The sequence below is a fragment of the Labrus mixtus genome, chromosome 2, assembly GCF_963584025.1.
Source record: "Labrus mixtus chromosome 2, fLabMix1.1, whole genome shotgun sequence".
Classification (NCBI taxonomy): domain Eukaryota; kingdom Metazoa; phylum Chordata; class Actinopteri; order Labriformes; family Labridae; genus Labrus; species Labrus mixtus.
In genome coordinates, this window is record NC_083613.1 from 19,919,253 (window position 1) to 19,934,824 (window position 15,572).

At 38.4% G+C, this 15,572-nt stretch overlaps 1 protein-coding gene across 2 annotated transcripts; it reads right to left on the minus strand.

Moving 5' to 3' along the window:
• Positions 1-402: 402 nt before the first annotated feature.
• On the minus strand, positions 403-12,376 carry iqce (IQ motif containing E). 2 transcript variants are annotated; one of them, XM_061055028.1, is made up of 21 exons: positions 11,953-12,376; positions 11,152-11,193; positions 10,988-11,033; positions 10,765-10,914; positions 9,462-9,551; positions 9,168-9,238; positions 8,762-8,875; positions 8,631-8,681; positions 8,452-8,522; positions 8,278-8,350; positions 7,917-7,957; positions 7,552-7,691; positions 6,870-6,925; positions 6,528-6,757; positions 6,181-6,288; positions 4,887-5,172; positions 4,691-4,777; positions 4,021-4,142; positions 3,811-3,907; positions 2,265-2,325; positions 403-1,465 (listed from the first exon to the last, which is right to left on the minus strand). In XM_061055028.1, the coding sequence occupies exons 1-21, from the start codon at positions 12,022-12,024 to the stop codon at positions 1,341-1,343; spliced, it is 2,133 nt and encodes a 710-aa protein (XP_060911011.1). In that variant the 5' UTR covers positions 12,025-12,376; the 3' UTR covers positions 403-1,340. The 2 variants fall into 2 exon arrangements, with proteins under 2 accessions (XP_060911011.1, XP_060911002.1); XM_061055019.1 differs by having other exon boundaries at positions 7,540-7,691; positions 11,953-12,375.
• Positions 12,377-15,572: the final 3,196 nt, after the last annotated feature.

A 15,572-nucleotide genomic window follows, 5' to 3' on the forward strand; every position in this document is an offset into this window, starting at 1 on the left:
GCTTCACAAATAATACATAAAATGAAAAGGTAAGTAGATTTGGTTCAGAAGGCAGCAACTTTTTTCCTAAATAACCAAAGATATATTTATGATGTATAACAATCATTAAATATAAATCCATGGAAAAAGCCAAGCATAACATATTATCGACAGAAGCAACTCACAACTTCAAAATCTGAATCATTATTTATAAAGTAATTAGCAGTTAGTTGCACCTGGTAAAAACAGAGTTATTTGGGAAAAATTGGCGTAACTTTGACAAAGCATTTGATTTGAAAAGCTTATCGTAATGTTTTGTATGTAAAATCTTCATCTCGTAGTGCCCAAGGAAATCAGTCGGGTAAATGTTATTGGATTATTTCCAGCATTACATGCAGAAAAAAACTGACAGGAGAGGGTTTTTTCTTTTATCAAAAAGCATTTTTATTATTGAAGCCTCATGTATTAAGTAACACACATCATGTGGGAAACCTGCTCTCAGCCGTTCACTTTGTTTCCATGTGCCTGTTTACACAACATTGTCATTAGACATACTGTGTATCCTCCACTGAACTGACTGTGTGTTCTGTATTGCTGCAGACTGATCTATAATTTATTCACAGTTTGGCTCAAAAGTGCATCAGTTGAGAATCAGCCCTTGATCATACCTTAGAATCAGATATAGTTTACTAAGCATATATGATGGATTAGTGATATGTATGCTATGTATTACAAATCAAGCATGTCAAAATATCATTCATTAATTATTCCAAAGACTTAAATTTAGAGCAATTTGCAGTGACTGTTCATTTAGCAGAGTCACATTAAGAGAAATATTACGGTTGTCTAAATATCCATGCAGAAGGCACTTTTTGTAAACAACAGAATGACGGGATTCACACCACTCATTGAAAAGGGTTATTTGGCTCAAATTATAATTCATAAAAATTATGGCTTTAAATTAAAGGTAATTTCAAAATTATGAGCATGTGAGGAAATATCGAAGGCAAATCCGAGTAGTCTCTTAAATCAGATTTTTAAGACACTGTCCACACTGCAAGTCATGAGATTGGAATTGTGTAATCAAAGTGAGGCGTTTAAGTGCCTCTTAACTTCAACTCTTAATGTCTGAAATGTGTTTAAAGACCCTGCAACCACCTTCCGTGAAAAAAATGGCCTGACAAGTGCAAAAAGACAAACAGCGAATATTGTGTGTGTTTAATGTTATCCTGACTACAATGGAAACACCCTAGCTGTCGTATGCAGGTTCAGTAAGAACCCAATTTATTATGAATCAGAACAAACTGACTCTCACACACACACACACACACACACACACATAAACACACAACCTAGAAAGTCTATAAGAGTAGGACTTCTCTGCTCCTCATAGGCCGAGACGGAGACACAATGATGTCATCAGAGTCGTCAGAATCACCTGCAGCGGCTCCACCAGACTCAGTTGTGCTATGAAGCTCTGTTTGGACTGAAGGAGATAAACAAGTACACACAGGTACACAGGTTGAGCTTCATCATCTTCACATCATTATAAGCTACAGTTGGCAACCTTTTTTTATTACAACTTATTATAACTAGTTTTGGTAATTGCACATCACTGATAAACTAAAGCAAAACTTTCTTTTAAATAAGTGTGTGTCTGATCTGTGTCTGCAAACCCCTGCCCCTTTGGTTGTTTTGTATTCGGACTATATTCTTAAAAAAGTACATTGTTAATTTGCACATCATCAAGCTTCAGGCACACAGAGTTTCTACTTTAACTTCTTTTTTCAGATGTACAGTATGTTGATCGACTGTTGGTGTTTTTCTGCATTGAGAACAGACTGTTACAGTGACAGCAGTTTGCTTGTATGTGTGGTGGGCGGGGCTTAGCTTAGCTTTTCCATTGTAATGTTCCTTATGGCCACTTTTATATTTATCTTAGATTCAACCTTAATTTAACCAGGTTCGTCCCATAGACATCAAACATCTTCTTTACAATGAATACCTGGCTACGAGTAGCAGCAACACACAGTTTCAACAGTAGTCAAGCAAACGCATACAGTAGATTTATAAACCATTAAAACTGATCATTTATACTCAAACAGATTGGACTCAGAAGATTTAACTTTCACGAATAACGATTTTGGAAGATTTGTTTTTTATCCCATATTATTTTTTCCTTCCACTAACAAACATCTTAGGATATGGATGAAATCGACCAGAGAGCTTGTGTTCTTTCAAAAGACAAATGACATGAAAAACTATTTGTCTACTCCTTCTCTTACCTGTTGTGGGTGTCTTCTTAGAGGAGTCAATCCAGGGGTCTTCTACCTCACCCTGTTTTTCCTCACCTTTATTGAGCGATTCAACAACACACACAACAAAAAAATGTAGTCATTATTACTCAACCATTAAGACACATCCTCGAAATGATATGTCTTGATGATGATCCAACCTTTGCCAGATCATATTTCAAGCAATTACACTGTGCCATGGAAAGGATTGAATATTTTAACCAAAATTGCAGCAAAACTTTATATTGTCTTGTAAAAACCTTTGAAAAAAGATCAGCAATTCAAGCTGAAAATTCGCCAGCCTGAAAAGACTTTGTGAAGCCCAGTACTTGAATGCAGAGCCAGTCTTGTAAGCATTCTTTCGAAAATAATGCTGACATTGCTGATCTGCTCCATGCACCCATCTGCTGTCAGCTTGTTAGAAAGGCAGGAAGACAGAGGAGAAAGTTATGGGGGAGGAGTCGGCGTCTAACGGGGTCATTTAGGCGAGGCAGACGTTCAGGATTAGAGCTCCTGAAAAGCAGAAACTTCAGATCTTTTAGGGTCATGTGAGGTGGTGAGTGGCATTATTGTTCCACAGAGAGGCTGAGTGTCCTCATCAATCTCTGATACAACTTTGTCACAGCTCTGTCTGCTGCAGAGCACAAGGGCATCCAAGAATTTGATCAGTGTGCCTGCAAAATCCATCACCACTCATAAAGGCGTCAGGGGGGGACACGATGAGTGATTTGGTCGTTGAAAGCAGGGCGATGCCAACGTGTTGTATAGCCAACAGACATCAAGCCTGAACCTCCTTAGACTGGCACACTAAGTGCCCTTACCAAGGCTTTATAAGATCTGAAGTTTAAAGAAGTCCCACTGTCACAAGCTCTGTGTATCTGACAATTAATCAGGTCGTAGTTAAGCCCCATATTTGAATATTTAGTGAAGACTTGCTGAAGAATGTGTAAACTGTATTATTAAAAAAAAAAAACAGAGGTCGACACTATCTGGATTTCAGTGAATCATTTCCAGTGATAAACATGTAGGCCTTACTTGAGGAAGCATCAGAGTCGATGCTATGACGACAGTTTTTGACTTTGTATCAATGCTTTGTCTAATAGGATATATTCACAGTAAAACGTAAGAGCGGAGAAGAACACATTGGATAGCAGGAAAAACGGAACAATTTTTGTTACATGCACGAAGATTACACTTCTTACAAGCGAGTCGTAGGATATAAACACAATCAACTGAATGCATTTTCCTAAATATTACCTGCTGCTTTCACTTCCTTCTTGTTGAAATTTTATTTCGGGGCTGGAAGGAAAAATTAGCGATAAAGTAGCTGTAAAAACAGTTGTCTGTTTTTTTGTTAAAACATTTTCAGGAGTTTTGTGCCTGTGTGAAAAGGGCCTTAGGATTCTCCACTGAGACATAGCATTTAAAAGAAGTGGATAAACATGACGTCCATGTTTGCTTTGATCTGTTTTTGATCTGTTCTGTTTGTTCTCAGTAAAAACGCAACTAAATACACAAAAAAAAAAACTATGTTAACCTCACCTGTTCTGCTTGGTTTGTGTGCTGATCGAGCTCTTCTTGGTATCAGTATGGGCAAATCTCTGCCCAGCAGAGAAGGCACAGACAACTCGGAGCTAAGGAACACACAAACACACACACACACAGACAATTAGACAAGACATGGTGCATGATGAACAAGATTGGATATTTTTAACATTTTTCTGTGGAAACGTGTCTGTGTCATCACCTCTCTTTTGCAAATTCACAGCGTGCCAGGTGTCCCCTGAATGCAGACTGTATCTTTGTTAAGGCAACTGCATCCAGCCCTCCTTCTGTGGAGGATGCGAGGCTGTTTATTGCTTCTTCAGCCTAAGATGAGGCAATGAGCGAGAGAGATAAAAGGGTAAAAGGATAAAAATATACATGAGACATAGCGGATGTTCCGAGACAGAAAAGCAAATGTGGAGTGTGTGTTTTTACAGTCTGTTAGGCAATGAGGCTTGGATCTCATTTGTTTGGAAGTACACAGAAAGTGCTTGATGTCCTCACAGGTTCATATTTGTTCAAAATCTATCTTTAATTTTGTCATCCTGCTCTTTTCATACAACATTTTCAAAAATAACTTGTAACCCCATTTAAGAATTTTTGGTTGTTATTTTTCCATTCAAATCAAATGTCTCGATGGACCTGACCGTTTGCATCTTTTACTTCAAGAATAAACTAAAAAGAATAAACCAAGTAAACAGCCCAAAACAAATTCTTATATTGACCAAATGTGGAAAAAAAACACCTGTGATATTGATGCACAATGATTAGCACAGCTGAACAGGATGATTCAGTAACAGGACTCTTGCTGATTTTAAATTAAACATCAGAGTGACTAAGTCAGTATGGAAGTGTTTGTGTGTGGGTGAAACCTTTTTCTTTCTGTCTTTTTGCAGGTCCTTGAGCTGTGACTCTCTGAAGAGGTGGCCTCTTAACGCTGACTGCAACATCACAATGTCCTTAAGATAGAAGCAGAGGGATGCAGATATATAAAGGAGACATCTGGGTTTATGTCAACTTTTCTCTCACACATCAATAACTTCTTTACATAATCGTGCTGTTACACACCCTTCTCCTGTGCTCCCTCCAGCTAGTCTGGATTACCAACGCTGCTTTCTCTCTCGCTCTCTTCTCCTCATCTGTTCTTGATGCTTCCTCTTCTCGCTTCTTTGTCTCGTCTTTACCTCCAGTGTCCCTCTCTTCTTCAGAAACCAGACCTGAAGCAGCAGGAGTGTCCTCGTTGTCCTTTTTGTCCTCTGGTGATGTGGCGGAAAGAGCCAAGAGCTCAGCCTGTGCAGCTTTACTTCTGTCCTCCAGAGTTTGGATCCTCGCCCACAACTGATCCAGCTCCTCTCTGTGAACCCGTACACAGATGTTAAAACATGAATACAGAACAAAAACAAAGGGGAGTATCTTTTAACAAGCTGTGGCTTTCTAAATCTGGGGAAATTATTCGAGAAAAATTAAGTTGTTACTTTTGGGGAGGTTCGAAGTAGGATCTGATTTGGGTTTAGGCTATTGCAATACACTCCATTATCACAATAGTAATAAGGCAGCATGCTTACATATTATCCACTGTATGTTCATTTCAGGAGGAATATCAGTTTCTTTGCATATATTCGGTAGAGTAGTTGGCTAGTTTGTTTCTGTCTAAAAATTGAAAACATGACATTTTATTAGCTAGACATTGGTCACTAGTGTGATGTGTAGGCAAAACTACATTTGTATACAACTCCTCTTCATGGCTTTAGTAATTCTGATTCGGCCATCACCCACACTGCCACTTCTCTAACAGGTCTTTTTTTTCACCCCTGCCTGTTATACATAAATATCTCCCGTTGATTATTAATGATGTCAATGATGATGCCAACAGTGTTTACTGGGATATTTTTTTTAAATATATAACCACAAAGAACCGTTATAGCTGTTTCACACATGCACTCCTGAAAATGTCATGACAGCCAGCCCCTGAAACCATCCTGAGTTGCTTATTCACAAATATCTGAAGTGTGTTTTCCCTGTCAGACTGGGGGATGGAGTCGGGGGGGGGGGGGGGCTCAGGAGGATAGATATGATGTAAAATAGATGCAGATTTTGAGAACTTTCAGGAGTTATGTGCATGTGTGAAAACAGCTAAAGACAGAGGCATCACCTGGGCACAGGTAGATTTCCTTTATATATTTTCAGATATAAATCAGTTGATGACAGAATGTGTCTTTAGACATCTTCTGATTCAAAAACAACAACAATAAGTTATATATAGTTCTATATTAAACTCACAACCAGGAGATGTTTTGGTGTTACACACATATTTTGGTGTGTTGAAAAGTCAAATCAAGGATGCGTCACGACTTAAACATACTTGTGCTGCTCGCTCTCTTTGTCCCGTTCTTTTGTCTGCTCAGCTTTCCATAGCTCGGCCTCTTTCTCCAGTTCTTCTCTTCCTGTCCTCAGTTGTTTTAACTCATCACTGAAAACAAACACAAAACACAGATGCAGGCCTAAGAACAAAAATCACCCCCAAATTCAATGGCTTTGTGTCTACATCTCCTGTCCCACAGATCACAGATGTGCAGCTCCACTTACTGTCCAGTAAACCATCTTTCTTTTTTCTATTTAGTGTATATCATGAAATTAAATAATATACATAAGCATGGCATAAAAAAAAAAGATAAATACGTATGTCATGTATAATACTGACTCACTCACTCATTACTTGACAGCTTCTCTTGAAGCTCCGCCTTCTCCTTCTCTAACTGGCTGACGGCCCCTCTCAGATCAGAAACCTCCTCCCATTCCTCAGTTATCATTCCCACGGAGACCACTGCCTCTGTTGCCATGGTAAACCCCAGAATCTCCGTGGGCGAGGCCTGCACCTCCTGATCCAATTGGCTGCTGCTCTTAGGCGAATGGGCATGTCTTCTGCTGTCCTCCAGCCTCTGATTGGAGGAGAGAGGAAGTCAGTCTGTGATGAAGCTGCTGTCTGTGTTTAAAGATGACCCGACACACATGACCACACACGTTTAACAACAGTTACAGTTTCCAGCTCACCTTCTCCACTTCCAACAGCCGTCTCAACAGCCTCTGTTTACTCCACTCTCTGTAACCTAAGACACACACAGACACACACAGTTCTCACCAACATGACAGCACAGATTAGACACCACAATGAGTGTTTTTAATGCAGAGAAAATGCTAAATCACATGCGAGTTAGCTACCTTTGAATGGTTTTCTAATGCTGTGTTTTTTATTTTGTTTTTTTATTACTGAAGTTGCACTGCTCATGAAATACATCTCACCCACTACCATTTGAAATATTTCAGTATTTGTTAATGCAGCAAAAAAAAAGATATGAGAAATAAAACCCTTAAATACTCAATAGTTTCTCCTAAATTCTTAAGATAGGGTAATATGCTGTTGTATAAAGACATACATTTGTCAAGAGAGAAGAGGTATATACTATTTCTGTGGGTTGAATGTAGGTGTATCTATTGGAAGATATTGTGTGCAAAATTCACAAGAACTCTTTAATGTATGTATAATTATCCCCAGTAAAGAAGCAAAGTGGAGCTTTTGTAGCATTAGCACATAGCAGATGAGGGAAACCAACAAAGCTGTAGAGGTTTAAGCAAAAGGCAACAAATACATTTCTTTGAATTTGTTGTGGTTTAGAGCAGTAGGAGAACAGTGTGATTGTGGTCATGTTGTGTGATTAAAGACCTTTGACTCCACCTGCAGGACTGTCCATGTTGAGCTCCTCTCTCAGTGCCATGTTCTCCTGCTGCAGCTGCTTCAGGTCCTCAGACAGACGGTGAACCATGGAGCTTAAAGCTTTCTGCTGCCTCTGTGAGCATTTACTCTCTACTCGGTTACTGTGGGCACAAAGACAGAGGGACGGACTTCAGGATTTTGTGAGGAAGATGGAGAAATGAATGCACAGATGAGAATATTTATTTATTTATCCCAAAACCTGAAATACTAAACTTACTATCCTCTAACGAATCGTTTTATAACCTTGTGAAAAGTTAGGGAAATAATTGTGTGAACCAGCTTAGTGAATCATATTCCTGAAGGTTTATTCAGGTTCAGCAGTTCACCTTTTCTCTGCAGCTTCTAGAAGAATCCTCAGCCTCTTGATCTGAAAGACGAGACACACAACGCATACACTTTACAAGTTGGATGAGAATTCCCTTTCTTACTGCTAAGATCACACTCTGTTTCCAAAGTTAGCGTGACAGTAACAGAGTTTATAACAGTAAGGAAACACAGTCAGAGATGTTAGGGAAAAAGTCCAAACATCCCTCCAAACTCTTGGAAGATTTTTTTTTCTCATTCCATTTGGTTTTTGTTTCAGTTTTTTCACTCTGGGAAGTCTGTGTGCCCCGACATACAAAAAAACAACTCCAGTAAAAAAACAAAAACATTTCTGACTTTTGTTTCCAGAGGTGAAGATACTACCTCTTCAGAGTAGGTTTCTACTGAGATCTTTAGCTCCTCCAGGTTGGTGGTCCTCAGCTCACTTTGCAGCTTACTGTAAAAAAAAAAAAAAAAAAAGGCAAACAGCATGGACAGAATGCTAATTAACACATAAAACAATAGGGGGTTTATAAAAATATGTGAACTATCTTTTACCTCAGGGCATTTTCTTTCTCTCGACACTGCTGCTCCAGCCTCAGGATTCTCTGTTTTAGCCCATTCACAACCTTCATAGACAGAAAATAAAAAGTGACTTCAATCCTGCTGAAGGTTCAATCCGGAAAAAAAAAATACTTTAATCAAGCTTTATTCAACAACATTATCGACATACTCACCATACCGCTATCTTTTTTCTTATCCACAAAACTAAGACAATACTGAGATCCCTAGAAAAAAGAAAGGGGGTATTCTTAAAATGTGTTGAACGTTTCTATAACATAAAAAATATGCAATGTGGTGATCATACTTTAGTAGGATCCAAAAGCTCTTCTATCTGTTTCTCTCTTTTTGCGTTATCTTCCTCTAAGCGGCGTAGTTTGGCTTTCATTTGCTGGTTGTCACACTTCTGTGCGTGCAGATTCTGCAGAAGGAAGCAGTAGCAAGTATTGACGCATCAAAGAAGTATAAAAGGAACATTTCTACTTATTTAGAATGCACATGAAAATCCTGAGGTGATCATATTTTATGAAATGCAACGCTTTGTCTGAAACATACAGTAGGTCTAAAAATCCTCTTTTTCATTTAACAGAAGAATAAAAGATTAAAAATTGTATACATTTGGTACTTTTCTCAAGGCCTTTGCAGCAGAGATGCACATGTCATTTTGATTTTTTTTTTCTCAATACACTGCATTCATGATGTAACTCATCTACCTTCTTGAGGCGAATAATCTCATCATACATGTCCTCCTTATCTCTGTAGTCACATGCATGCATGGAGAAGCCTGAAAGACAGAAGGACACATGTGAAGATGGTACATTATCAAAAAAAAGTCATCTACATACTCATCTTAAAGGGAGGAATTGTCAGATGGGATCGCTATCATACCCTGGTTATCCTCCAGCGTGTTTTGTGATAGTGTCTCCCAATAAAGAAGCACTCTCTCTGCTCAGTTCAGCAGTTTTGTCTGTCTCTGCTCTACCACACCTACACACACATTTTCTTACCATTGGATCCAGAGTTCAGATGTTTGTGTTTCTTCGTGCTAAGAAGCTCGGGTGTGACTTCACACTCTGATCTCAGTTTCTGTGATGCATCTGAACGAAGACACAGACAGAGAGAGAGAGGTGATAATACAAGATAATTAGAAAACAAAGTCAACACTTCATCTGACGCTTTCATTAAAAACTTTTAGGGATAACTTCCTCGATGTATTTTTTCTAATCTAATAACAGAATGCATAATGCTGTTAAGTACAGAGGTAATGCATTTATGAGTTTTCTCAACTGCTCCATTGATTGTTTGGTCTATTAAGTCACAAGACTATGAGACATGTCATTCAGTGTTTCCTGTGGGGCGCCAGTGCACTAGTGGTTGGAGCGCGCACCCCATGTGAGGAGGCTGCAGTCCTCTAGGACATGAAGTCCGCATGTCGTTCTCCACTCTCTATCTCTTCAATAAAGGCATAAAAAGACAAAAAATTAACCTTTTTTAAAAAATAAAAATGTATTCTCTAAAAACAAAGATGACTCGCTCAAATGTCTGGTTTTGTATTATACTTAAAAATATTCAGTGAACTGTCACACAGGAGTGAAGAAAAGAAAATATTTCCATTTAGGAGGTTGTAATCACATTGTGTTGACTTCCTCGCTGTTATCGAAATGGTCAGCTTTTCATGTAAAAATTGACCACAAATCAAATAAGCAATGACTCTTCATTCTTCAAGACTTGTCAGAAACAGCAGGCAGCAGTTTTTTCATAAACTCTGTTGTGTTTGAATCAAAGAGGTGGGCTAAATAATCAATCCCCCTCTAAGTAATCATAAAACTAAATCAACACCTCAACAAAACCGGAACATTATCACCTTCCTAAAGGGAAGAATAGTAACAGGAATTCTGTGTTAGACTGAATACGTTTTAGCTACGTATACCAAACAAGAACCTGAGGTTTTTTGCAAACATGATAGATATAACAATATTGTCTGCTGACTGGTTTTATGCCTCCAAAAATCTATTTTATTCACCTAAATGTTTTGAACCAATTTTCTCCCAATTTTTTTAAGCTAAATGGAATATTGTTCTAACAATTTCAGAGAAGCTTCTCGTTCTAAAGATGTGAGCATTGATCAGAACACCTACAAAATCAGTAAACTAGTTATATCAGAAGACAAATCTGAGTCTGTGATTTCTCTCTCTCTCTCTCTCTCTCTCGCTCTCTCTCTTTCCACCTGACCCTCTGCAGCCACTCCCCCCTCCCGAGCAAAGACTATGACTATGGAGCTTCAGCTGTGTTTGCACGTTTCCTGCTTACCATGGCCGTTGCTGAGGGATATGAGGCGAGCTGAGACGCCCTCCCCTGGAGTGTCCCCTGTGGTGTCCCCAAGGGAAGCCCGCGGCAGCTTCCAGGCCGCCACCGCCGCTTTTCTGGCGTTCACATTCAGACTCGAGAGGTATGGAGACCCTACAAATGTACATACTGTTTATAAACAATCATTGCACATGGACAGTGTCTGAAAAGGCTAAGAAGGTCTTACTTGGAGACGGCGGCGGCTTGCCAGTGGTTATCTTCCTCCTTGTTTTCTGATTGTAAACAAAGACAAGGGAGGTATTTTATCAAACTAACCCAGTGAGGCAAAACATATCTGTAAAGAAAAAATGAAGTATAAAAAGATTTAACTTCATCAATGAATTTCTTTACCTTTTCAAATATATCAGCAGAGAACGAGAAGCTGTCATCAACCTGTGGACAAAGGAGTGTGTGTCAGTCAGAGAGAGATTGTGTGTAATGTTGGCAGGAAGAGAGAGAGGACATTCAACTGTAATATTTCAAGAAAATGCAAGTTTGTGACAAAGGTTTACACTGTATTAAATAACGTGAGATAATTTACCCTCACAAACCATTGGCTTCTCACCACAGTCATCGATCACTAATTATATCCAATTGGCTTTAAAGGGATAAAACTAATAACTGTTACACAAAATCTTTTTACACGTTTTTTCGTCTTGACTGGTTTTTGTGAGTCGGAATCTGAGACAGACTTATTGTCTAGTTATTGCTTTTATCTGTGAACCCAGGGGAGTGGAGAATCCGACACAATACAGTATAAGAAAGGTAGAATATAATATGAGCCTAACTTATGCACATTTTTTATCCATGTGGAAAACATCCAGAGAGGATACCTATACCTATATACTCTACTACACCTCAAATGTATTCAAATGGGTAAACTAAAAGTCAAACAAAAAAGGATTTGTTTTGAACACATATCTAGTCTCAGAACTTTCAAGTAGACTTGTTTTATTTAAGTTTAAAACAGCTTTGAGTGATCAGGACAACTGCTATGAACTATTTGTTAGCTGCTGTTTAGGTTTAAATGCTCTACATAACAACACATAGTGAAACATAAGAGTGCTAAATTCGAAAAGAAAGTCTAAACAAATCAAATATAAAGACTTAAAGACAGAAGTATTCTTGACCTTACTGAAGCTAAAGACTCACCAGCACCTCACAGTCTTCATCTGTTTGTAAATCACTCGCCTCCTGAGATATCTTGGTGGTTGCGCTGAACATAGCTGCTCAGCTAATGTCACATTAAGTTACAACGATTGACTTTGACCGTGTCTGATCTCAACATGTTCTCCTAGTCAGAAGGCGAACTTCAGGTAAACCCTATTGCTAGTAACGTAGAAGTAAAACATGGGAAAACAAAAAACGACGTCCTCCAATTTCTGTCCCCTGCAGAGCGTAATGTCCACAATATAAACCCTTCATGCGTTTAACAACAATGCTGAACAAAGCTTCCTGAAATCCGTTGAACTATTATTGTGTTTTGAATCAGAGACACTGTTTTCACATCAGTGTTGCAGCTTGAGTCGTCTAGCAACCAGGCAGCTGTTAATGAGCTGTTAAACATGCAGGAGAAAGTCAGGAATCAACCGGACACTGTCATAATGCCTTCAACATAAAAACATAAACCGGATAAAGGAAAGGTAGAGTAAAGTGTATACAACTTTTAGTAGTAGTTTTAGCAGCAATATAATTTACCATAATTTGCCTTCACGTGAAAATTAAAACATTCAAATATTTGTATTTCTTCAATTATCATACAGCGCGGTTTTTTAAATCAATAATTTATTTTGAAATGTGAAGCCGGATGTAGATTTTTTTTTAGCACAGTTAAGCGCGACAAAGCTAATATCCAAGCCAAAGGTTGAGTGTCAATAGTTTCCTGTCGATTGGTTGAGAGCAGTTTAAAGGAGGGTTTTGAAATGTTTTCCTCCAGTAGCATTAGAGTAGGAGACGAGGAAAGGGAAGGTAAAGGAGACTTGTATAGGAATATTCCATGTTCAGCTCGAATATCGCAAATGTGGGACCATGTTGCACATATTAAACATGAGAAGAATATAATTGTAAATGTACATTTGCATATAAAAACAGCATAATAAATGGCTAACAAATGTCTATTAACAAGTAGAAGAACCATATATTTTAGTAAATGTAATATGAACTTTCTCCTTCTCTAATGTCAAGTGCTCTTCTCTCCTTTTGCTTTGTTCGTCACTCTCTTCTTCTTCCAGTCTCTGTAGGGAGGACCTTGTGTTTTGGTATCATATTCTCCTCCACACTGACACTGTTTATACAGGTGGTGGACCCTCAGAGCTGCACAGCCAGGAATACTTTTCTTCAGGGCAAACAGACCCAATGCAGATCTCACATACAAAAACATACAGTTGTCCATTTTCTAATAAGAAGTTAAACTGTTTCAACATTTTCTGTGAGACTATCTAAGTCAACACCACTTTCTCTGTAGGCTTTAAAAAAAAAGGAGGATTTCATCACATATTTGTCATGCAAAAGTACAATGTATGAGTTCATAGGCCTTTTTAGACCTGGTTGTGATGTATGTGTGATAAATAAAATCATCTTAGAAAACATCAAATATTTGTGGACAATGTTCTTTCATAAGAAATGGATTGATTGTATTCAGAGGAAGTTAGGCAATGTATTTCTCTGGGTCATCTTGAAACACTCATGGCCATCTTCAGTCAGGGAGAGTGCCTTTCTCAGGAGCGAAAGGTGATAAGTGACAAAGACTTCCGATCTGAGGCTGCACACACAATAAAATAACATTTCAAGTTTACATTCAAGGTTGATAACAATAATAAAATGTGTGTTCATACCGTATGACATGCAGATCCATGTCCTTTCTGTTTTAACCAGAATGCCCAGAAGGGGGCAATGTGAGCTGAGTGATATCAAACATCAGGCAGTCGAGGCTCAGGCCATACATTCTCGAAACTCTCCACCTCACCTGTTTCCTTCAGGGTCCTGGCCCCTGCCATCGTCTGCGTGATCTGATTCTAAAATCTAAAAAGTCATTCTTCTGTGCTTATTATGCTATCTTGATCCTACTTGTCTCCTTTCCTTTAATTTCACTGGCAATTTATAGGTTACAAAATGTTTTGTATGATTTCATGTAGCTCTTCTTAAGACTGATACACACACTGACTAATGATGACCAATACAAAAATACATCTTAAAGTTTCAATCAACTTTATTTCAACATATTTCAAAATGGCAGGGAAAAAAAATCTTTCATAAATTGTAGAAAAATAAACTAGACACCTTGTTATTTCAATAGAGTAAACTAAAGACTACATTGAACTATATGATTTGATGCAAACCAAAAGTTAAGAAATAGGATGCGCAAAAAACAATGACTTCTGTACACAGCTCTTCAGCCGTGTCTGCTCTAAAATGAACATGTAGACGCTTTTTCCCCTCCTACTTGATGAGGTGTGAACATTGCAGGAGAAGGACTGCAGATGACTATTATTTTCATTATGAGGTAACCAAATATATGAGTCATTATCTATATCATGCTAAGACTTGAGGAAAAAAATGACTTTACCAACTATTGCTACACTGATTTGAAAGAAAATCAAACATCAGGAATAGTTTTTTTTACTTAAGTTTTGGCTTCAAAATTGTATTTTCACTCACAACAATCACTCTGCACTCCCCACATAGCCGATGGGCATTGCATGACTGGTATTTGCACACAAAAATTACACAATGATAAAAAATGTACACATGCAAACCTAAGCAAATTAGCTGTTGACTTCGTGAATTTAGACTTTGACCCCGTGGTGTAACAGAGCACAAGCTTCTCAGATTAAATTCAACTGGAAAGTGAGTGTTCATTTTTCAAAGGATTTCTAAGCAAAACCAGTCTCTTTTTTGGAGGTGAGGATTGTGGTCATTATTGGAAACAACATTGGGACTGTTAGCAGCTCCGCATTGAAGATGATAACCTTTAATAGAGGCTGCCGTTTAAATAACTCTAATCATATTAACATAATCAGATTCCTACTTAAAGACTGCCGCAGGCGGAGAAACTAACTACAGGCTAAAATGCTTAATTGGATAAACTTTGGGGTTTTGTCATAATACCCTGATTTTAATTATTGCATTAGAAGAAAGGCTCAGTGCAGAATTGGTATCTCTTTTCACTGTATAAATGAAGGCAAATGTGCAGGCAGGAGTAATAATAGAACTCAGGGGAGGAGGAGGAAGAGGAGGAAGGAATAGGCTGACCAGACAAGTGGGAGGAAACAGGTGAAATCACAAGGAAGCCAACGAGGTCAGGAAACAAGTGAGAGTAACAACAGAAACCCACACATTAGATTCTGCTGTGGATGATTCAGAAACAGTTTTGAATGACCTGTACTGCTACAGATCTATTGATTAAACAGAACTGTGGACATTGTTTTTAAGTGGGGTATTTAATAGGGAGTTTAATGCAGTATTTAGTTTGGTGATGTGTTTCAATAGCACATCATACACTGGAGAGTATAGCTAAAGAGAGGAGAGAGGGGGGTGGGGAAGAGAACGTTATAACAGACATACCCTTTCACCCTACAGCATAAATACGTTACCATGACAAGACTTAACCTGGGGCGATTAAATGCACAGAGACAGGAGAGAGAGAGAAAGAGCAAAGAGGCCTGTTTGCTGCATCAGGAGGAGATTCAGTTTGGTTTAGTGTGTTTGTAATGTATCCCTTCTTACTCATCCCAAAAGTGACAGATTAAGGACTCAGACTCTAGACCCTTGTG